Raw genomic sequence first — 22,499 nt, forward strand, 5'->3', positions numbered from 1 at the left:
TCTGCAGACATTTTGTCACCTCGCGAGGTGACATTGTCCGTGCATCTCCGATAAAGTATTGATGGTCTATCCTGCCTGATACTTATGCATCTCTGTTTTTGGTACTTCCGGTTCTGTATCTGAGTTGTTTGTATATAGGGACCAGTTCAATATATTTATTAATTGGAGTGCCAGGCTTCAGGGAATTCTCTCACGTATCTCGGTTTTGCCGAAGTTTATTGTAGTTAGATGTTTGATTAGTGCTGGCATGATAGGTTGAACGACCTCTTTCTGCACTGTAAATATATATGAGTGCAAAAGACTTTTAAACTTGTGAAGGTTCTGCTTGCTGGTTTCGGAGCTGTGTTGGTGTGACTCCCATGCTTGCTGACCTACACTAGCTCCTGGTTGTGCAACACTCTGATTTTAATATTCTTCACATGCATTTTAATTCCTCCAAGGTCTTGCTCCTCCCTATCTCTGTCATTTCCCCAGCCCCACATCACTGAGATATCTGCACTCCTCCAACCCCCAGTCTCTTGAATAATCAGTATTTTAATGGCTTCACAATTTGCAGCCAGGCCTTCAGCTGCTCGGGCCCTAAGCTCTGGAATTCCCTCCCTACACCTCCCCTCTTCCTTTTAAGACACTCTTTAAAATCTACCTTATGTCCAAGCTTTTAGCCGTCAGACCTAATGGCCTCCTTATATAGCTTGATATTCAGTTTTACTTTATAATGTCCTTATGAGGCTACTTGGTTGGTCTGTTCCTTAAAGGTGCTACATAAATACAGATTGTTGTGTTTGATCCAGTGAGCTGGTTATCTCTCATGTTGCATTGAGTGGGGGAAGCTATTAGGAATGCATTAGGATGTGTTCCAATCAAGCATCAAGTCTCACTGATTTTTTTTTCAGATATATTTTTGAATCTTTCTGCCTCTCTCCATTTCAGTCAGGAATAGGTAGGATAGTATAATTGAGCATTGCTGATGTCAATATTTTTAATTAACATGTTCTCACATGCTATGATGTGCCTCTGGACCAGGTGAGACTTGAACGTAGGCCTTCTGGCTCAGAGGTGGGGATATTACCACCATCGTTGCTGGTGTATGATTGCTTAATAGACACTTGGCAGCAGATCCCATTTAGCCTTGATTATGAGAGCTGATTGAATAGACAAGGTTAGGCAAGTTTTAATGATGTAGTACTTGTAAGATTGAACACTGACTGAGCTTGACATTATGGCAGCAAGTATGAATTTGCTCGCTAGTAGATGAGCTGTTATATTTTATGATATAGCTGTTGCTGGGATTCCCAATTCGTACTGAACTTCAAACATTGAACTTCATCTTAATTGATCATTATGGAGCTAAATAATTTTGTTGGGCCGTCAGGATCTGTGTTGGTGTGATTTTGGTTTTAATGGGGAGAAATGTGATACTTCACCTGTTCTAAAACCTTCTTTGCTGTATGAAATTGTCCCAACATAAATCAGCTTAGGAGAGTGAACTTCAGAACTTGGGTTCCACTGTGCTGGCTGATGTACTGTCAAAGTCAGACCAATTTCAATGCTGGAGTCACGTCTTAAATGTTTTGACTGTGTACATGAAGCAATTGGGGTAAAGGTGTTAAAACTGCCTTGTAGGCCATAGATAGATAGTTTGTGAAATCTTGGCTCCCCTATGCCCAGTCTATGGACTAAGTTTCATTTAGTTTTACACTAATTGTAGTGCCATTCTGTTTGAACTTTGGATGTATAAAGGTTTGAAAAGGGTTGTCTGAGGCTCCATTCAATTACCAAAATTTGATTGAAAATACAGCTTCAGATGTGGGCAAGTGATTTGTTCAAATGTTTGCTCAAAGGGAGGGGCTTTCAGGGAGGAGGAAAGAGGTTGCGAGGAGGAGCGATTTAGGAGCGTGGGTTCAGGATACTCGAAGGCATGAATGCTAATGATGGAATGATTAAAAATTGGGATTGGGCAGGAAGCCAAATTTGGAGGAAGGTGGATTTTTTTGGAGGATCATGGGAGTGGACAAGATTGCGGAGTCGAGGAAGGCCAGGCCATGGATGGATTTGAAAACAGAAATTGGGAGTCATCTGGACACAGCTGTTAGTTTTATTTCCGGATGTGCTTAGTATAAGGCCAAAATAGGTTTTGTTTTGGGTTGGACAGCAAGAGGGAGTTCTTTGACCAAGGAATAGTGTAATGAGGCCATCACCCATCCCAGTTTTGCAATGAATCTTGGATTTGATTGAGCTTTAAAAGTGAAAAGAATGCCTGTGTGCTGGGGAATTAGAGTGATGAGAAATGAGCAAAATTTAAGATCTCAATGTCAACACACTTCATACAACTTTCACATTTTATGGCAGTGTAATTTAGCAGCCCACTGTCCCAATGCATGTTGCAGGTTTTCAATTGTTAGCAGTGTGATCATGAAAGAAATTCTTGACCTACAGTATAAGTATCCTGCGTGGCAAGCTGTCAAAATAACCCAGGGCTTATTTTTCATGGAAAAAATATTCAGAAATCATGCCATTTTCTTCGCAGATAAATATGTAAGTATCCATCGGTTTTGGAGAAGTCGCCCTTTGGTCACAACTGTTTGAGTAAAACAATTTCATTGATCAAAGATCATTGATCATTAGTGTGCAGTAGAACATTCACAGCGTAGAAATAAGAGCTTTATGTTGGAATATGGGAAATCTCCAGTTCGTTGAAGTACTGATGCATGCTTGAACTGATTCCCAACACTATCAGCTCATTGTTGTACACCTCACATTCGTGACTGTGACAAATTGATTTGTATCTTATGAAGGGTCAAACAGAGGGCATTAAGTAGCAAGCTCTATTAAATGAACGTCAATATATTGTAGATTTCAAGACTTGCATCATCGCAGCTGAAAATGACAAGGATGTTGACTGAGTTGTGTTCTGTTCCTAACTGTGTGCCTAATGCAAGTGAATAGTGCAGTATTGAATTTTAACCTGGTTGTGCTTTTTTGAAAATGTTTAACTTGTGACGTTTATGGAGGATAACAATCCTGTGGTGATGTGCATTAAAAGATCAGCCTGATGCCATGCCAGTTTCGCTTCGTGAGATACTGCATTAGTTTAACTTAACTGCTTGCATCATGGCAACATCAGTATCACCTTTGTTACCAGCTTCTGCTTTACAAATTGAACTCCGGACATGGAATAAGCCAGCTTTGTCCCAGAGAACATGTGCATTTTCAACAGTCTGTCCATTCTTCATGTTGAGAGCAGTGGTGGTGACCCGAGAACATGAGGCAGTTTAGTTTCTGTGGTCTGTTCTGTCATTCAGTAACATCATAGCTGGTCTGTAACCTTGTGTTGTTTGACCATGGTGCCTAGTGCTGTGTGTAGTTTATGTCCACACAGACTCTGCATTGGGTGTGGGACAATGATTAGGAGCATCTTCTCTGCTGCTAACTCAATTTCCAAACAAGCCAACTCCTTATGGATGGGACTGTCTTAGGGGACCCGCCTGGTTTCTGTGAATCAAGCTACTTACCGGTAATCTTGGTGAACTGTTAACTTGCTGATAATTTCCTCTTTTTTTAAACTGAGCATCCATTTTAGTTCAGTACCACTCTTGCCTCTGAGCAATTGGATTCAGCCCCCATTTGAAGACTTGAGTATATAGTCGAGACTGAACTCTACTGCATACCAAGGAGGTACTGCATTGCCAGGGGTGCCTTGATATTAAATTGATGCTTGGTGTTACCCTTTAAGCTAGATGTAAAGGATCCTACTGTACTATCTGACGGAGTTCTTCCTCAGCAAACATCGCTTCAAAAAAAATCATTGCAGGCTCTGTAGGGACAATACCATTCAGCCAATCTCTGAACCAGGAGGCCTGGGTTCAAGTTCTTCCACTCCAGAGATGATTAATAAGGTATGTGAATTAGATTGATTAGAAATAATATAAAATCATAAAACATCATAAGCATCATGATTTAACTTTAAAATTGTATTTATTTGCCTGTTGTGGGAACTTGTATGTAAATTGGCTTTCAAGTTTCCTATACTAAACCAGCAAGTAAATAATTTCTTTAGCTGTAAAGTCCATTGGGTTGTCCTGAGATTGCTCAGGCACTATATGAAATGTGACTTCTTTCGTTCCAAAAATAATTATATCTGAGATTGGATCTCTGGTCCTACTTCATGCAAAATATTTATATCTATAATTTAGTTTAAAACTGTAGCTCTGCTTGCTATTTTTGACAATGTTTCTGTGGCTGCAGCATTTCTTTTAAAATACAATTTTTCCAGCAAGACCAAGTTATATTTATATAATCTTTCTAATGTAGTTAAAAAGTCCCATGGTGCTTCACAACAACATAAGAAAACAAAATTCGATACTTAACTCCATAAGGAGATATTAAAAGAGGTATTCAAAATCTCAGTGAAAGAGGTAAGTTTTAAGGAACACCTTAAAGGTGAAAGGAGACAGAGAGAGATTCACTTCTAGACATTAGGATCTAGTCAGTGGAAGGCATGGTCATAATGGTAGCGTGTTGGAAAGTGGAGATGCCCATGTGTCAGAATCAGAAGAGCATAGAGATCTTGCAGGATAGTAGGAGGTTACAAAACTTAGCTGAAAAATGTGTTGCTGGAAAAGCGCAGCAGGTCAAGCAGCATCCAAGGAGCAGGAGAATCGACGTTTCGGGCATAAGCCCTTCAGGAATGACGAAGGTGTGCCAAGTAGGCTAAGATAAAAGGTAGGGAGGAGGGACTCGGGGGAGGGGCGTTGGGAATGCGATAGGTGGAAAGACGTTAAGGTGAGGGTGATAGGCCAGAGATGGGGTGGGGGCGGAGAGGTTGGGAAGAAGATTGCAGGTCAAGAAGGGGGTGCTGAGTCCAAGGGTTGGGACTGAGATAAGGTGGGAGGAGAGGAAATGAGGAAGCTGGAGAAATCTGCATTCATCCCTTGTGGTTGGAGGGTTCTGAGGCGGAAGATGAGGCGCTCTTCCTCCAGGCGTCGTGTTGCCATGGTCTGGTGATGGAGGAGGCCAAGAACCTGCATGTCCTTGGTGGAGTGGAAGGGGGAGTTAAAGTGTTCATCCACGGGGCGGTTGGGTTTGTTGGTGTGGGTGTCCCAGAGGTGTTCTCTGATCCTCAAGACTCAGAAGAGTAATTCATTACAAATTCAAATGGTGCTGATAATGTAACTTGCTGTGGTAAATTGCATTTGAGAGTTAACCACATTGCTGTGTGTCTGGAGTAATGTGTGGGCCAGATTGGATAAGATTTCCTTCCCTATAAGACAATAGTGAACCAGATGGGCTTTTAATGACACTTGATAGTATTTTCATGGTCACCATTATTGAGACTTACTTCAGAATGATTTCTTGAATTTTTAATATATTTCATCAGCTGCCATGTAGCATTATTCTGGGACCTTTGGCTTGCTAGTCCATTAATATTATCACAATTCTACCATCTGCCCAGTGTGAATGCCATGATTTAGGTAACTGTAGGGGAGAAGCAGGGCATGACTTGTCAAAAGAGTAATGATGATAATTACCTCTTGAGACTCCATACTGTTCTACTCTGGAAGTTGGGATTAAATTCCATGCATAAGACAGATAGATAAAATGTAGTTCTAAAGGAGATGAGCTGTTCTTGTGCCGTACTCCTTGTACAGAATTTGTTTAATTCGACCTATTTTCCATTTCATAGAACAGGCAAACTTTTGACGTACGGTTGGAAATATTCTAAACAAGCCATTGTAGAATAGAGAAATAGGAGATTGAATCCATAGTTGACCTTTAGTGGACACTAGTGCAACTTAAATTCAACTAATAAATCTGAAATTGAAAGTTAATTTCAGTAATGTGACTGAAACTAATCGTAATTATTGTAAAACCCATGTGTATTGCTAATGTCTTTTTTAGGGGATGAGTCTTACTTGGTTTGGTCTGTGTGCCTACTGACCCACAGCAATGTGATTAATGTATAACCTCCATCTGAAATGTCCTAGTAAGACATTCATCAAGGGTCTATTTGGATGGACAACAAATGCTGGTCTTGCCAGTGACACCCACAATTGACATCACACGTCCAAGAGTGATATTTGAATTGTCTTCACAGCATGTGTGTGCTTCAATTCTGCTGGATTTCGTGTCTTTCCTGAATGTGTATTTGTGCATTAGAACTCAAGCAAGGAGACTCTGAATAGTGATCAGCATTATTTTGATTTCATGAGTTTATGTTTATGCAGTACAGTAGGTTTGGTTATTATAAAATGATTATAACTAAAACTGAGATTCTGCAAAACAATGTTTCAGAACACTACAATACAATACAAATTGATTCTTGTCATTCGGGTACTGTAAGGCTGCTTTAAGTTGATATAACCAGTATACCAAAGAAAAATCAGCATATAGCCCATTATTAATATAAATTTGTTGTATGGTATATTTTCCTTTACTGTCATCACAATGATTTGACTCTGTCCTCAATATTATAGAAGTTGAAATACTTGCTTGAGACATAAGCATGGAAGGACAAAAAAAAAGGATTGGGGTGCTAAAATGCTACTATGTGGACACTTTCCAAGGCTGATATTGTACTTGAGGGAATCAAGTGCATTGTCTATGTTCACTTCATCTCTCCAAATGCACCCAGAATCAAGAATGTCAACTGGCAGATATAATTTGCATCCTTGTTTTTAGATTCTTCCATGGACCTAACCCTCCCTGGCTCTAGTTTCCTCCACTCTAGAACACTCTGAGATTGCTGCTGGCCTCCAATGCAGGCCTCTTGTGAATCACCAATTTTCATTGCTCTGTGATTTAGTTGCCAAGAAGTAAGCTCTAGGAACTCCAGCACTTTACCTCTCTGCCTCTGTACCCCTCTCGTTCCTTTAGTATGTTGCTTATGACTTAATTATTTTACCAAGCATTTGGTCATCAGTCCTAATATCTCTTTGTATGATAAATTTTGTTTGTAGTCTTGTGAAACACCTCAGGCCATTTTATTATATTTGAGGTGCCATGCAAACCCCAGGTGTTGCTCTTAATGTATTTATGCCAGTCCTGTATTTTGGTGATTGATTCATATTGTTGTTGGAATGTTTACAGCTTTCCATCGTGTCTAATTTGTAGCAGTAATTTGTCAACTGTAAACTGTATTTGTGGTTTGTATTCATTGCTATAGCAACCTATAATTATCCGGGAAATACCTTCCAGATGGTCTTTAGCGCTTGAAAATAAATATTGCAGATCACCTGGGATTTTAGTGACAGATCGGAACAGCAATAGTTGACTGAAGTAATGGGTTGTCATAAATATTGAGATCTTTTACTCGTATCCCTTTTAAATCTTTTAATTATTCAAGTGATTGAATAATTTAAAGATAATGACAACTGATTACATAATTGAGTGAGAATTGCCTGCAGCATCAGCTGTGGAGTTTTAATCGTCAAAAGCATCATGAATCCAAGCGGATTAATTCTGGAAAGAAAGAAAGACGTGGATTTATATGCTGCCTTTCATGACCACTGACAAGCTGTGTTACGCCGTGACGTCGAACAATTCTTCCGTCTCCTCCGCCTCCGAGCTTACTTTCACAATCAGGATTCCCGCCCACCTTCCGAGGACCCCTTCGCCCACCTCCAACACACTGCATCCACCTGGACACCCCACGCTGGCCTATTACCTGCCCTCGACCTCTTCATTTCCAACTGCCGCCGGGACATTAACTGCCTCAACCTGTCTACCCCCTCCCCCACTCCAACCTCTCACCCTCACAACGCGCAGCCCTCCAATTCCTCTGCTCCAATCCCAACCTCACCATCAAGCCAGCGGATAAAGGGGGAGCAGTGGGAGTCTGGCGCACTGACCTCTACCCCGCTGAAGCCAAACGCCAACTCGAGGACACCTCTTCCTACTGCCCCCTCGACCATGACCCCTCCTCCCATCACCAAACCATCATCTCCCAGACCATACAGAACCTCATCATCTCAGGAGATCTCCCACCCACAGCTTCCAACCTCATAGTCCGGGAACCCCGCACTGCCCGGTTCTACCTCCTTCCCAAGATCCACAAGCCTGACCACCCTGGCCAACCCGTTGTCTCAGCATGCTCCTGAACTCATCTCTACCTACCTCGACACTGTTCTATCCCCCCTATTCCAGGAACTCCCCACATACGTTCGAGACACCACCCTCACCCTCCACCTCCTCCAAGACTTCCATTTCCCTGGCCCCCAACGCCTCATCTTCACCATGGATATCCAATCCCTCTATACCTCCATCCGCCATGACCAGGGCCTCCAAGCCCTCCGTTTTTTCCTCTCCAGATGTCCCCAACAGTACCCTTCCACCGACACTCTCATTCGTTTGCTCGAACTGGTCCTCACCTTAACAATTTCTCCTTCGAATCCTCACACTTCCTCCAGACCAAAGGGGTAGCCATGGGCACATGTATGGGCCCCAGCTATGCCTGTCTCTTTGTTGGCTACGAAGAGCAGTTGATCTTCCGTAATTACACCGGCACCACTCCCCACCTCTTCCTCCGCTACATTGATGACTGCATTGGCGCCACCTTGTGCTCCCGCGAGGAGGTTGAGCAATTCATCAACTTCACCAACACATTCCACCCTGACCTTAAATTTACCTGGACCATCTGTGACACCCCCCTCCCCTTCCTGGACCTCTCCAACTCCATTAATGACGACCGACTTGACACTGACATTTTTTACAAACCCACCGACTCCCACAGCTACCTGGATTACACCTCTTCCCACCCTACCACTTGCAAAAATGCCATCCCGTATCCCCAATTCCTCCGCCTCCGCCGTATCTGCTCCCAGGAGGACCAGTTCCACCATAGAACACACCAGATGGCCTCCTTCTTGAGAGATCGCTATTTCCCTTCCCAAGTGGTTAAAGATGCCCTCCAACGCATCTCGTCCACATTCCGCACCTCCGCCCTCAGACCCCACCCCTCCAACCATAACAAGGACAGAACGCCCCTGGTGCTCACCTTTCACCCTACCAACCTTCGCATAAACCAAATTTTCCACCACCTCCAAAAAGACCCCACCACAAGGGATATATCTCCCTCCCCACCCCTTTCCGCCTTCCGCAAAGACCGTTCCCTCCGTGACTACCTGGTCAGGAACTGTAAAACCTGTGCCCACACCTCCTCCCTCACCTCTAACGAAGGCCCTAAAGGAGCCTACCACATCCATCAAAGTTTTACCTGCACATCCACTAATATCATTTATTGTATCCATTGCTCCCGATGCGGTCTCCTCTACATTGGGGAGACTGGGCACTTCCTAGCAGAGCGCTTTAGGGAACATCTCCAGGACACCCGCACCAATCAACCACACCGCCCCGTGGCCCAACATTTCAACTCCCCCTCCCACTCTGCCGAGGACATGGAGGTCCTGGGCCTCCTTCACCGCCGCTCCCTCACCACCAGACGCCTGGAGGAAGAACACCTCATCTTCCGCCTCGGAACACTTCAACCCCAGGGCATCAATGTGGACTTCAACAGTTTCCTCATTTCCCCTTCCCCCACTTCACCCTAGTTCCAAACTTCCAACTCAGCACTGTCCCCATGACTTGTCCTACCTGCCTACCTCCTTTTCCACCTATCCACTCCACCCTCTCCTCCCTGACCTATCACCTTCATCCCCTCCCCCACTCACCTATTGTACTCTATGCTACTTTCTCCCCACCCCCATCCTCCTCTAGCTTATCTCTCCACGCTTCAGGCTCTCTGCCTTTATTCCTGATGAAGGGCTTTTGCCCGAAACGTTGATTTCGCTGCTCCTTGGATGCTGCCTGAACTGCTGTGCTCTTCCAGCACGACTAATCCAGAATCTGTATTACAGTCAACCAAGGACTCTTGAAGTGTTGTATGAATGGCAGACTCAATTTGTTCTCAGCTAGCTCCCACAAACAGCTGTATTATAAGAACTGGATGAATTTATCTTCCATTGTTCATTGCTGGATAAATATTTGATAAGGCTCCTCATAGAATAGTGCTATGAGTTCCTTTGCATATACTTTAGCAGGCTGATGGGCTCTGGTTTTGACATCTCTTTTAAAAGACTGCACATCTGACATTTCTGTTGACAACTAGTTACTAGTTACCTTAATATAGCACTTTTGATGGAAGTAGAAGTTGGGGGGTTTGGAGGGGTGTGTGAATGGGATGGGGTGATGGTCAATAGGATCCTGAGAATCAAACCTCGGTCATTTGGAGATGTAGCCAGGGAGAGGGATGGGATCAGTGGCAAATGACATGGAGTTCATTGTAGGAAGGTAAGAGTGTTTAACTGGAGGAATATTTAACTTTTCTAAGACTGAATGTCATCCACACTTGTCTGTCCATAGGGTGGAGAGGTAGAGCTGGTGGGGAGGTAGAGATTGGAATCTTCAGCGGGCATGTATAGCTGATCCTGGACATTTCTGGATTCATATCCATTTTTTGATTAAGTATACATTAACCATTCCGGAGGACTTTTAAAAAGTCTATTCAAAATTTTTTCCTGGAATCTTGCTTTTTCCTAGAGAATTGTATCTCCCATTTGGCTAGTCTGATTACATTTTTGGCCCTGAATTATTTCATAACTCTCCATGACAAGAAGTTCAGTGTTAATTTAACTGGATTTGTAACTGGTTCAGAGTTTTCAACAATAAAGAATTAATTTCACCTCTATACAATTTTAAGATTGTTTTTAAAGCTACTTAACGACATTTTTTATACAAAACCTTGAAAAAATCATTAGCCTATTTGGTCTTTAGTATTTCTTGGAGGATTTAAGTTATAAAAATAAGCTGAATAGGCTGGAACTTTTTCCACTGGAGCATTGACCTTATAGAGGCTTATAAAATCATGAAGGGCTTAGATAAGGTGAAGAGCAAAATCTTTTCCCAAGGGTTGGGGAATTCAAAACTAAGAGGATAATCTTAAGGTGAGAGAAGAAAGATTTTAAAAAGGGCGTGAGGGGGCAACCTTTTCACACACAGGGTGGTTCATATAAGAAACGAACTGTCAGAGGAAGTGGTAGGTGTAGGTAGAGTTACAAGATCTAAAAGATATCTGGACAGGTACATGAATAGGAAAGGTTTAGAAGGATATGGGCCAAATGCAGGGAAATGGGTCTTGATTTAAGAAATTTGTTTGGCTTGGGAGAGTTGGACTGAAGGGTCTGTTTCCGTGCTGTCTGGTATGACTGTCTATTCTGGTACATAGCTGAAGAACATATTCTTTGATTTTTGATAGAGTAGACCAGGCTTAGAAAAGGGCTTGGTTGTAAAACATGGTTGAAAATTGGTTTGTGATGGAGATGAGATTTGACAATCGTAGGATGTTTTTCAAAACAAAAGGCAGTTCGTCATTGGATAAGAAACCCAGAGAAGAGAGTTCAAATCCCATCATATCTGAAAACTTAATATCAGTAAAAACTGTCTTCCACTAAATTAAAAAGCTTGAGAAATGGAAAACTGTAGTCTTAGTCATGGAAGTTAGTCAGACCTCAACTGGAGTAGTATTGCATACGGTTCTGGGCATCACAAATTAGGAACAATGCAAACACACTGAGGGGAATGCAGAAGAGGTTTACAAGAATGGTCAGAGATGAGACACTTCAGATTGGATGATAATTAGAGAAGTTGCGACTGTGTTCTTGCAGAATTAAAGTCGATTTAATAGCAGTTTTCAAAATCCAGAGGGTGATGCACGGAATAGACAGAGAAAATAAAAGAATCAAAAATGAGAGAACACAAATGTAAGGTAATTTGCAATGAAGCAAGAGTGATGTGAGAAAAACCTTTTACACAGAGTGAATAGTTATGATCTGGAGTACACTCCCTGCAAGAGTGGTGGAGGCAGGTTTAATTGAAGCATTCAGGGATTCATTGCTTCTATTCAAATAACCGTCCAATGTTATGGGTAAAAGGCAGGAAAAAAAAGCAACTAGTCAAAATGCTCAGGTGTGTTAGTCTGAATGACCTCCTTCTGTACAGTAACATGTCTGTGATTCTATGATTCTGTGAAGGATTCTGGGTAGCACCAGGGTCCCAGGTTCGATTCCAGCCTTGGACAACTGTCTGTGTGAAGTTTGCACATTCTCCCTGTCTCTGCGTGGGTTTCCTCCCACAATCCAAAGATGTGCAGGTTAGGTGAATTGGCTATGCTAAATTGCCCATAGTGTTAGGTGCATTAGTCAGAGGGTGGGTTACACTTCGGAGGGTCGGTGTGGACTGGTTGGGCCAAAGGGCCTGTTTCCATACTGTAGGGAATCTCATCTAATCTAATCAAAACACTGAAATGGCGACACCACAGTTGGATACCTCAAAATTCTGGTTGGGTTGAATTCGTTAGCCAGACCTACCAATAGAATATCATGTCTTATTGAACAATGCATGTGATAAATTGAACTTTTAATTCTCCTGAGTAGCTGAACTTAGAAACATGCAATATTGGATTTACTGCCTTGCTAAACCATTTGGGATTGTTTTGTGTGAACACTAGGTACTTAATAAGAAAAAGCTTGATCAGACTTAAATGTAGAAAGTTTTGATCTATCCTGTGATGCCCACATCTTGTAAAAGAATATTTTAAAAAGTCTTGTGTAGCAAGTGTCTTATCAACTACTTGTTGAAAATTCAAGTGGGTCACATCTACATGTTTCCTTTTTCTGCATGCTGCTTACTACTTATTTTAAAATCTTGATTAACCTAGATAAGTGTGATTTCCATTTACAAAGCTGTATTACCTCCACCTGATCACATTATGATTTTCTAAAGATATCTTTCTACAACCTCCTTCATAATGGATTCCAGCAATTTCCCAAAAAATAGAAATGTAGTCATGATCAGCAATACTGGGCAAAATGTTTTGAAGGATTCGTGATTATCTGATGTGTATAAGGAAAGTTAACTTGTTTCACTTCTGTTGTAGTTTTTTCTGTGAATGAGAGCGTCGGGAGGCCTTTGATTAATGTGATTAAACAGCTGAAGGATGAATTTTATTATTAAAATTAATTAGTTGTAATGAAGTTTTGAAGGTTGAAGTAAAAACATAGCATTAAGGTGACCTACCATCAGCTAAATTTATTAGAAAGTAGTGCTGCAGCACTTCAAAGTGTCATATATCAAGGAAGCAGACCTTTCGGTCCAACCAGTCCGTGCTGAGCATAATCCCAAACTAAAGTACTCCCACCTGCATGCTCCTGATCCATATCCCTCCAAACCATTCCGATTCATGTTCTCATCTCACTGTCTTTTAAAAATCATGACTGCGCCCGCACCTAAAAGCACAGATGGTTACGCAGCATCCGAAGAGCAGGAGAATTGATGTTTTGGGCATAAACCCTTCCTGATGTTCCCTTCCAGCACCACACTCTGGACAACAGCCTGGTAAATGTAGTGTTTATGTTGCATTGTTGACAGTGGAGGCAGCCTCACCGCGAGTAAATACAGCAGAATAAATAGATGCTCTGTTGTATCAGTCAGTGAATAGGAGGCATAACCCGCAGCAGTTTTTGCAGCAGACTGTCTGTTTTACAGTAAAGCAAACCTACCTTATTCGGAGTCGATTTAAAAATAGTCCCCAACTGCAGGAGGCAGAAATGTTGCCCGAAACTGCCACAACAACCCCCACCCTTCAGCAAAATGTTGCAAGTGGAGGGCAGTTGCATAATAAACAATAAATTTGCTTTATTTCGTGCATTTTGTGACCAACTGGGTGCTTTGAAGGACTGGACAGTGAAGTACTTTTGAAATGTGGTCTCTGATGTAATGTAGGAAACACAGCAGCTAATGTGCACTCAGTGAGTTCCCACAAGTAGCACTAAGATAACAATGAGATAAATATTGACCAGGACTCCAGAGATTACTCCCCTGCTTGTCTTCCAAATGCAGATTGTATCTCTGTAATCCAACAGTATCGGGGACCAGAGAATTTGCTGGGTCAGGGGAGATCGCGCGAGTTTTTAAAACAATATCAGAGGCAGTTGTTCTTGCGCGAGTTTGAAAAGTTTAATTTTTAAATATATTTCCTGCAAGCATCCGTGAGCAGCAAAATAAATCTTGTTATCCAAGGGTCCAATAATTTTGTTCTAAAATATTCCAGACAGAGAAAAAGATCACTTCAGTAAATTAAATGTGAAGGCTGACCATGACCTTGGGACCTAAATAGTGACATTACAAGACCAGAGCAGAACTGGGACGGTACTGAGAGTATGGGATGGAGAATACTGCATTGGGGAGGTTGGGTGGAGAATTCCAGATTAGGGAGGTGCCAATTTGTCACATCTCCATAGAGTTCTGGATGAGGGAGGTGGGACAGAGAGTTCTGGATGAGGGAGGTACAGCCTGCAATGCCGACAGTTCCTTCACATCCACATGAGGAGGAAGATGGGCTCTCAGTTTGACGTCTCGCCGAGGGATGACCCCATCTGTTGGAGTGCCAGCCTCAAATTTTAACATCAGTTCTACATGGAGAGTAAACTGCAGACTCTTGAAGCTGTATGGCCTCCTGGTGAGATTAACCAGCAGATTTACCCTGACAACTACGTTCTGACCGGGACTGACCCACAGAAATGGGTGCCACGGTGCCTTTTTGGTGAAGCTGGGATCCAGACTCTGTCATGTTTTTTTTTCCTTCTTCTCAAGGGAGACTCACGAATGCCTTGGGGCTGGCAATTTTCTGGCCTTAAAGTTTGTTTTTAACATTTCTGGTTTAGATTCTCACTAGCAGCAAAGGTCTAAATCAGAAAGCTGAAACCAGTCTTGTAACCTAAAAAGGAGAAAGTGAGGACTGCAGATGCTGGAGATCAAAGCTGAAAATGTGTTGCTGGAAAAGCGCAGCAGGTCAGGCAGCATCGAAGGAGCAGGAGAATCGACGTTTTGGGCATGAAAAATTCCTGAAGAAGGGCTCATGCCCGAAACGTCAATTCTCCTGCTCCTTGGATGCTGCCTGACCTGCTGCGCTTTTCCAGCAACGCATTTTCAGTTGTAACCTAAAAAGTCAGGTGGCTACATTTTTTTTGCAGTCTAGCTCAGATTTGTACCATGGCAACTGAGAAGGCCATTCAAATCTATGCAACCTTTCAATTTGCTCATGTTTGGAATCTGTCTTAATATCAGTCTGCGGCTTTGGTTCCATGTCCCCTGATATCCTTGTTTAATGAGAATGTATCAACTTCAGACGTAATTTTTTTTAAAATCCAATGTTGACATTAATTTTTCTCCATTTATTTTATGCAGAAGCGTACTGGTTCGGCTTGAAGGATGCAGTCACCCTATTGTTATGAAAGGCCTCTGTGCAGCCTGTGGTCAAGACTTGACGCAGTAAGTTATTTTCTGTACTATGTGCCAACTTATCTTTATTTGAAGGTGGACAGTGGTGTGCAATAACAAGCAGATCTTCCAAATGTGCTGTTTTCACAGCAGTCTTTCTCATCCTGTGGTTCACAGAATGATAATTCTCCTTAATCAGTTCTCTAAAAATGGAATGGCTTTCTTTGTTGTGATTCCTTTAAGAAACAAAATATCAGGTGGATTAAAGCCCCATGTTGTTCTGAGTGTTGCCCGGTGACACTTTCAGAACAGCATTGGCTGATCACAAGAAGGGCAAACTGACCTGGGTCAAAAGATTACAAAGCAATTATGATTAGAGGGACTGAAAATGGATGGCAAAATAATTATTCTGTTCTCCCTCAGAGTATGTTTCTTCAAAAATTCCCCATTTCAAAGTTTTCAAAATAACATTCTCCTCAGTACGAACAGAACTTGAACTAATGTCAAAAGAGACACCTTGTTGAGTTTTTTGTCTTGTACTCATCCAAATATAATTGCAAGAATACCAAATTTGAAAAGGAGCAATAATTTATACCACGTGGAAAAAAAAATGCTGATTGGTTGGAAACTGGACCCTCACTGACCATAGGAAATGCTACAGTGTAACGTTTTCCCTGTGCTTTATGTTTAGTTGTAATAGACTCAATATTTGGGCTTTTATTTGTTTACTGAGAGCACTAATTGCATATGAACGCTTGGTCTTCTTCCTCCAAGTCATTAATATATATTGGAAACAGTTGTGGACCCAGCACTGGAACCCCATTGGTTACTGGTTGTCAACCTGAAAAAGAACCCCTTATACCAACTTGCTGTTTCCTGCTTATTGGCCAATTCTCTATCCATACCAATGTACTACCTCCAACACTTTGGGCTCTTATGGCTTATCCTTTTGTCAAGTGTCTTCTGGAAGCCCAAATACTACACATCTTTTGGTTCCCCTCTATCTACTCAGGTTGAGGCTTCTCCAAAAAATTCTAATAAATTGGTCAGACGTGATTTCTCTTTCATGGGATTAATGGGTTGACTGTCCAACCGCAGCTTCACATCTAATTTTAAACTCTTTCTTTTGGGTTTAACAAGCACAGGGTAGTTCTGTACACTTTGTTCTCTGTCTGTTGTGAACAGCTGAAAAATGCGCTATAATAAAGGCCAACTACTGTGGATGTTTGAAATCTGAAGCGAACAGAGAATGCTGGATAAACTCAGCAGATCTGGCAGTACCTGTGGAGAGAAAAGCAGAGTTAAAGGTTCAAGACCCCCCAGCATGACTCCTCAGAACTTGAGAAGATTTTTGAAGGGATGCACTGTTGGGTGCTATTTACCAGTCATTTGGGATGTTTACCCTACATACCTGATATAATTACACTGGCACTGAAATTCATAAGCATTTGTCTGACTTGATGAAAGTACCACTCGTTTTGTTATGATATAGTAGCAGTATGAAATGACCAGCCTTGCCTGTTGTATCAGGCAGCAAATCCTTTTGGCTGCTGACTGTATTGGACCAGCCCATGCTTTCAAAACTCCGTACATAATGTCCAAGATTAGATGTGAGTCATAATGCTAAGATCAAACAATTAAAGCAACAAGCAATTAAAGGTTATCAGCCAGGCATGAAATGTGGGTGTCTCTCACTTGCTCGGAGCTACATATGTTCAAACGGAGGGCCAGCTCTCTGTAAGCAAAAGGAATATGCCAGCGCATTTTTCAGAACTTTCACAAAAATAACCATTACCTTGTGCATTCTCCGAGGCAAAACATTGACCCTTCAGAGTTTGTTTGTCAACTAATCAATGCTGTTTTCCCATGCAGTTCAAATTGTTCCCTTTGAAGTTTAGTTTTCTTGTAATTCAGTCCTGATCACTGCAAGATGGAAAATGTCGACTATGTGCCTCTTTTTACAGCAGTTATCTTCTCTGTCAGATGTGCCATTGATCATGACACAAAAACTGCATACACAGTCACACTTTCCCGCTGGTTTAGATGCCAATATTGTCAATGGTCACGGTGCTATGAAATAAAGGTTACTGAAGAACATGCTAAACTTAGGAAATAATTGCTCAGCCAGTTAGCTCAGATGTATTACATTTGTGTTGATTGGTGCATAGTGCTTTACTCTTATTATCACATTGGGCACCAGTATACATCCAAGATCCCTGTATTACATCTACATACTGCAACTCCCAGGCTATTGCAACTTCCAGCCACACCACTGCATGCATAATATTGCAGTTGTGAGGAATAGGGTGGGCTGATGTTTTAAATAACTTGGAGAAAGGAAGCAAATGTACTCTAGCCAGATTTGCAGACGACACCAGAATAGGTGGAAAGGCAGGTTTGGAGGGAGATATAAACATTTTGCAGAGAGCTATTAATAGGGTAAGTAAGTGGGCAAAAAGTTAGCAAATGGAATATAATGTGGGAAACTGTGAAGCTGAGAAAAGAATGAGTATTAGTTAAATGGAGAATAGCAACAGAAAGCTACAACACAAAGGGACTTGTGCAAGAAATACAGAAAGCAAGCACACAGTTATAGCAGGTAATCAAGAGGGTTAATGGAATGTTGACCCTTATTTCAAGGGATTGGAGTATAAGAGTAGGGAAGTCTTACTGCAGTTGTACAAGGTACTGATGAGACTACATCTGGAGTACTATAAGCAGTTTTGGTCCCTCTATTTAAGAAAATTATATTATTTCAATGGAAGCAGTTCAGAGAAGGTTCACTGGGATGATTCCTGTTATGGAGGAATTGTCTTGTGAGCAAAGATTAAACAGGCTGGTACTCATTTAAATTTAGAAGAATGAGAGGTGATCTAAATGAAATGTAGAGGATTCTTAAAAGAGTTTGACGATGTTAATGCTGATAGGATGTTTCCACTCATGGAAGAGTCTAGGACCGGAGAATATAGTGAATAAAGGGTCTCCAATTTAAGACTGAATTGAGGAATTTCTTCTCTTCAAGGGATTTGGAATTCCTCGCCACAGAGAGTAGATTTCTTGTGCATATTTAAAACTGATATAGATAGAATCTTGATCAGTAACGGAATCACGAGTTACAGGGAAAGGCAACAAAGTGGATGTAGAAAGTTGGATCAGCCATGATCCTACTGAATGGCAGAGCAGGCTCAAGAGACTGAATAGTCATCTTCTGTTCCTATTTCTTATGGTCTTATGATCTCAAACCTGGTTGGGGTTGGAGATCATTAGGGAGCCTTCATTTTCTGGTCTTGATATTAGTACCGATAGCTTAAAATTGGGAACTGTAATAACTGAATTTTTACAGAAGCCTTCAAACTATTAGTTACATTAGATTGCCATATAAACATTGATATTTAATTTAAATGACACAGATTGCATTCAAAACTGACAAGCGAGACCAATGCCATAAATCAAAACTAGGTGTCTTCAGTTTTCCATGTTTGCGAAAAATATATCGATCAACCCTTTGATTTGAAATTGGAGACATGCTGGCTGACTGAACTTATGCACTCTTGGTTGTAGTTCGGGTGATGTTCTGCAAGAATGGGAATTGGTTAGTAAAAATCAGTTGTGCACTACAGCTTCCTGACCCTGATCTAGAGAAGGAACAATAAGCAATCATCCTGATCGCTGTCCAGTAATACCCGCTATGCATTCTATTTACGTTGTCAATTTAGATTTAGTGTTTGGAAGTAGCCGTTTCCAAACTTGAGCACATCAAATCGATGGACTTGCAGTTAATACAAAGAATACTTGGATAAATCTGCAGTGTTAAAACTTATGTTGAATGATATGGTGGTGTATTTTAATACAATGAATGCGCAAGGCATATATTGCTTGGATGGTGGAGTTTGTGAATGGGACAAACAAACATCAGTTTGAAGATGCAGATGCATAAATCACTTTAAAATATTGACACACAATGGTGATGGGGTGGAAAGAAAAAGGTACTTGAGCAAGATTAGATGCATCCAAAAATATTGAGGACCAGCGGCACGGTGGCTCAGTGGTTAGCACTGCTGCCTCACAGCGCCAGGGTCCCAGGTTTGATTCCAGCCTTGGGTGACTGTCTGTGTGGAGTTTGCACATTCTCCCCATATCTGCGTGAGTTTCCTTCAGGTACTCTGGTTTCCTCCCACAGTCCAGGTGAATTGGCCATGCTAAATTGCCCATAGTGTTAGGTGCTTTAGTCAGAGGGAAATGGGACTGGGTGGGTTACTCTTCGGAGGGTCGGTGTGGACTTGTTGGGCCGAAGGGCCTGTTTCCACACTGTAGGGAATCTAATCTAATCATGAGTGAAATTGCAGGGGAACTGGCCTTAATTTTTCAGTCTTCCTTAAACTACTGTGTGGTATTAGAGAACTGGAGAATTGCAGATCTTTACACTCTTATTCAAGAAAGTCTGTAAAGATAAGCCCAGCAATCATAAAATGGTCAGATTAACTTATGAGGTGGGTCGATTTCTGGAAACAGTATTTTGTGAGAGAAGTTTATAGTCACCTCAACAAATGCAGGTTGATTAAGGAAAGCCAGTGTGAATTTCTTGAGGGAAATTGAAGTGTCACTAATTTCCTGGAGTTTTTTAAAAAAGTTCACAGAAGGTTGGTTAGTTGGTTAGTGCAATGTAATTTATGGTGTACGTAAACATCCCAGAATCTGTTTGTTGTTGTACCGTTTAACAGACTGTTGAGCAAAGTTATAGCTTGTGGAATAAAATGGTTAGTGGCAACATAGATATGGAATTGACTAAATAATAGAAACAGAGTTAAGATTCAGGGAAAATTTTCCATGTTAGAGGAAGGTCTGGACTAGAGGTCTTGGGGGATTTTTGGGATTCTTGCTTTTCATGATACGTATTAATGATAGCAATCTGTGTACAAAGTACAGTTGCAAAGCTTATGGACCATACAATCTTAAAAGCGTCGTAAGTGGTGAGGCCAAACATGTAGAACTTCAAAAGAACATTGAATGTTGGCAGAATGTGGGCAGATAAGTGGCAGATGAAGTTCAAAGTGAGGCAATGTGAAATGATTCATTTTGATATGAAAAATATCAAGTATCAAATAATGGGTATAGTTCTGGATGTAGATTTGCTCGCTGAGTTGGAAGGTTTGTTTTCAGATGTTTCGTCACCATTCTAAGTAACGTCTTCAGTGAGCCTCCGAATGAAGCCCTGAAGAACACCAGTGCTTCATTCTGAGGCCCACTGAAGATGTTACCTAGTATGGTGATGAAACATCTGAAAACATCTGAAAACTCAGTGAACAAACCTACATCCAGAACCTCAACCTGAGCTACAAATCTCAAAACTCACTAATGGGTATAGTTTAAAACAGGGTATGGAGAACTTGGGTCTAGGTGTGCAACCATTGAAGATGACATGACAGTTTTAGAGAGTGGTTCAGAAAATATACAGTAGCTTGGGCTTTTTTTAAAAGGCATACAGTATAAAAGGAACCTTACACCATAAGGACGTTATGCTGAACTTTTATAAGTTACTATTTTGGCCTCAACTGGAAACTTGTATCTAGTTCTCAATGCCACACTTTGCAAATAATGTGAATAGATAAGAATATTTCTAGGGATGAGGGATGAAAATAGATTGGAGAAGTTAAAGATGGTTTCTTTGGAGAAATGAAGGCTGAGTGGAGTTTTGGTAGAGGAGTTTAAAATCATGAGGGTGTAGAGTAGATCTGGAGAAATTGCTCCCACTCATGAAGGGTTAATGAATGAAAGGGTGCAGTTTTAAGGTAATTGGTGAAAAAAGCAAAAATGTCATGAGGAAAAGTACTTTTGAATGTAGAAATTGTTTAGGATCTGGAGAACGCAGTCAGGGTGTGGTGGAGGCAGGTTTGATCGAAGCATTTGAAAGGGAATTAGACTTTTCGGGAAAGGTGATTGTGAATGGTTCCCATGAGAATGGCGAATTTGGAGAATCAGTGCAGACAAGGTGAAGGGACTTAAAAGATTTTGTGAAGACCCTCCTCACAAGGGAGCTGATTGGATTCGTTATGGGTGTGTTCAGTCAGCTGTTGGTTTGTTGACAGATGTTTTGTCCCCTTTCTCGGTGACATTGTCAGTGCTGTGTCGCCTGTTGTGAAGCACTGCTATATTTATGTGGTTCTGTTTGGTTCTGGTTTTCTGTTGCAGCGGTTTGTATATTGGGTCCAGGTCAATCTGCTTGTTGATGGAGTCCAAGGATGAATACCATGCTTCCAGGAATTCCCTTGCTGTTCTTTGTTTAGTCTGTCATAGTATTGTTGTGTTGTCCCAGTCAAACTCATGGTTCTTGTCGTCTGTGTGTATGGATACCAGGGAGAGTTGGTTGCATCGCTTGGCTGCTAGTTGATGTTCATGGATGCGGGTAGCTAGCTGTCTGCCTGTTGGTCCTACATCATGCTTAGTGCAGTCATTGCGTGGGATTTTGTAAATTAAATTTGTCCTGCACATAGTGGGTGTGGGGTCCTTTATTCTGGTGAGCTGCTCTCTGAGAGTGGTTGCTGGTTTGTGTGCTGTCGAAATCTCTAGTGGTGGGAGCCGTCTGGTTGTCATTTCTGAAATGTTTTTAATGTATGGGAGAGTAGCCAGTGCATTGGTGACGTGTGTTGTCATTTTGGTGTTGCTTGTCCGCCAGGCATCTACAGACTCAGCTGAGGGGGTATCTGTTTTTGGCAAAGACTTTGTATAGGTGTACTTCTTCCACTCTTCGCAGTTCCAGGGTGCTGTAGTGTTTTGCTGCAGTCTTAAACAGGGTCCTAATGCAGCTTCTCTGGAAGGGACTCCTGCTCTGTAACAATTCCTATGTTTCTGAGATCAATAAGGTCATTTAGAAACAACAAACAGCACCTTGTGTACACTTTGAAAGGGATAAAATTGAAAAGCATGGAAGTTATGCTAAATATTAGATAGAGCCTCGTCAGGTCCACATTTTTGAAAGCTGTAGAGTTCTAGTCTCCATTTTATTAAAATGGTTGCAGGTGCTCCAGAGAGGTTATGCTGCAAAGATGATGTATAAAGATGACACTTGAACCGAGGGTTTATAACCAGGAGGAAAGATTTTGTGTTTTCTTTCCTCAAAAAGAGAAGGCTGAAAGGTGACTTGATGGAGAACATTAACAAAAGGACTTGGTCGATTGGAATATGGAGATCATATCTCCACTTGGGGGCGAAACTAAAACAAGAAGGTCATA

At 41.6% G+C, this 22,499-nt stretch overlaps 1 protein-coding gene across 4 annotated transcripts in view; it reads left to right on the plus strand.

Annotated features, from left to right (window-relative positions):
- ctdp1 (CTD (carboxy-terminal domain, RNA polymerase II, polypeptide A) phosphatase, subunit 1) overlaps positions 1 to 22,499 on the plus strand; it is a 313,359-nt gene that overhangs the window by 12,386 nt on the left and 278,474 nt on the right. For all 4 annotated transcript variants that reach the window (XR_015756956.1, XM_043688614.2, XM_043688613.2 and 1 more), the window contains exon 2: positions 15,238 to 15,321. Coding sequence is in view for 3 of the 4 variants with exons in the window: in XM_043688614.2 (XP_043544549.1) it covers positions 15,238 to 15,321 (84 nt within the window). In the remaining variant the exon portion in view is untranslated. The remainder of the gene's footprint in view (positions 1 to 15,237; positions 15,322 to 22,499) is intronic.

The sequence above is a fragment of the Chiloscyllium plagiosum genome, unplaced genomic scaffold (genome assembly GCF_037043375.1).
Source record: "Chiloscyllium plagiosum isolate Xiang-an unplaced genomic scaffold, Cpla_swu_hap1 HiC_scaffold_4, whole genome shotgun sequence".
Lineage (NCBI taxonomy): Eukaryota > Metazoa > Chordata > Chondrichthyes > Orectolobiformes > Hemiscylliidae > Chiloscyllium > Chiloscyllium plagiosum.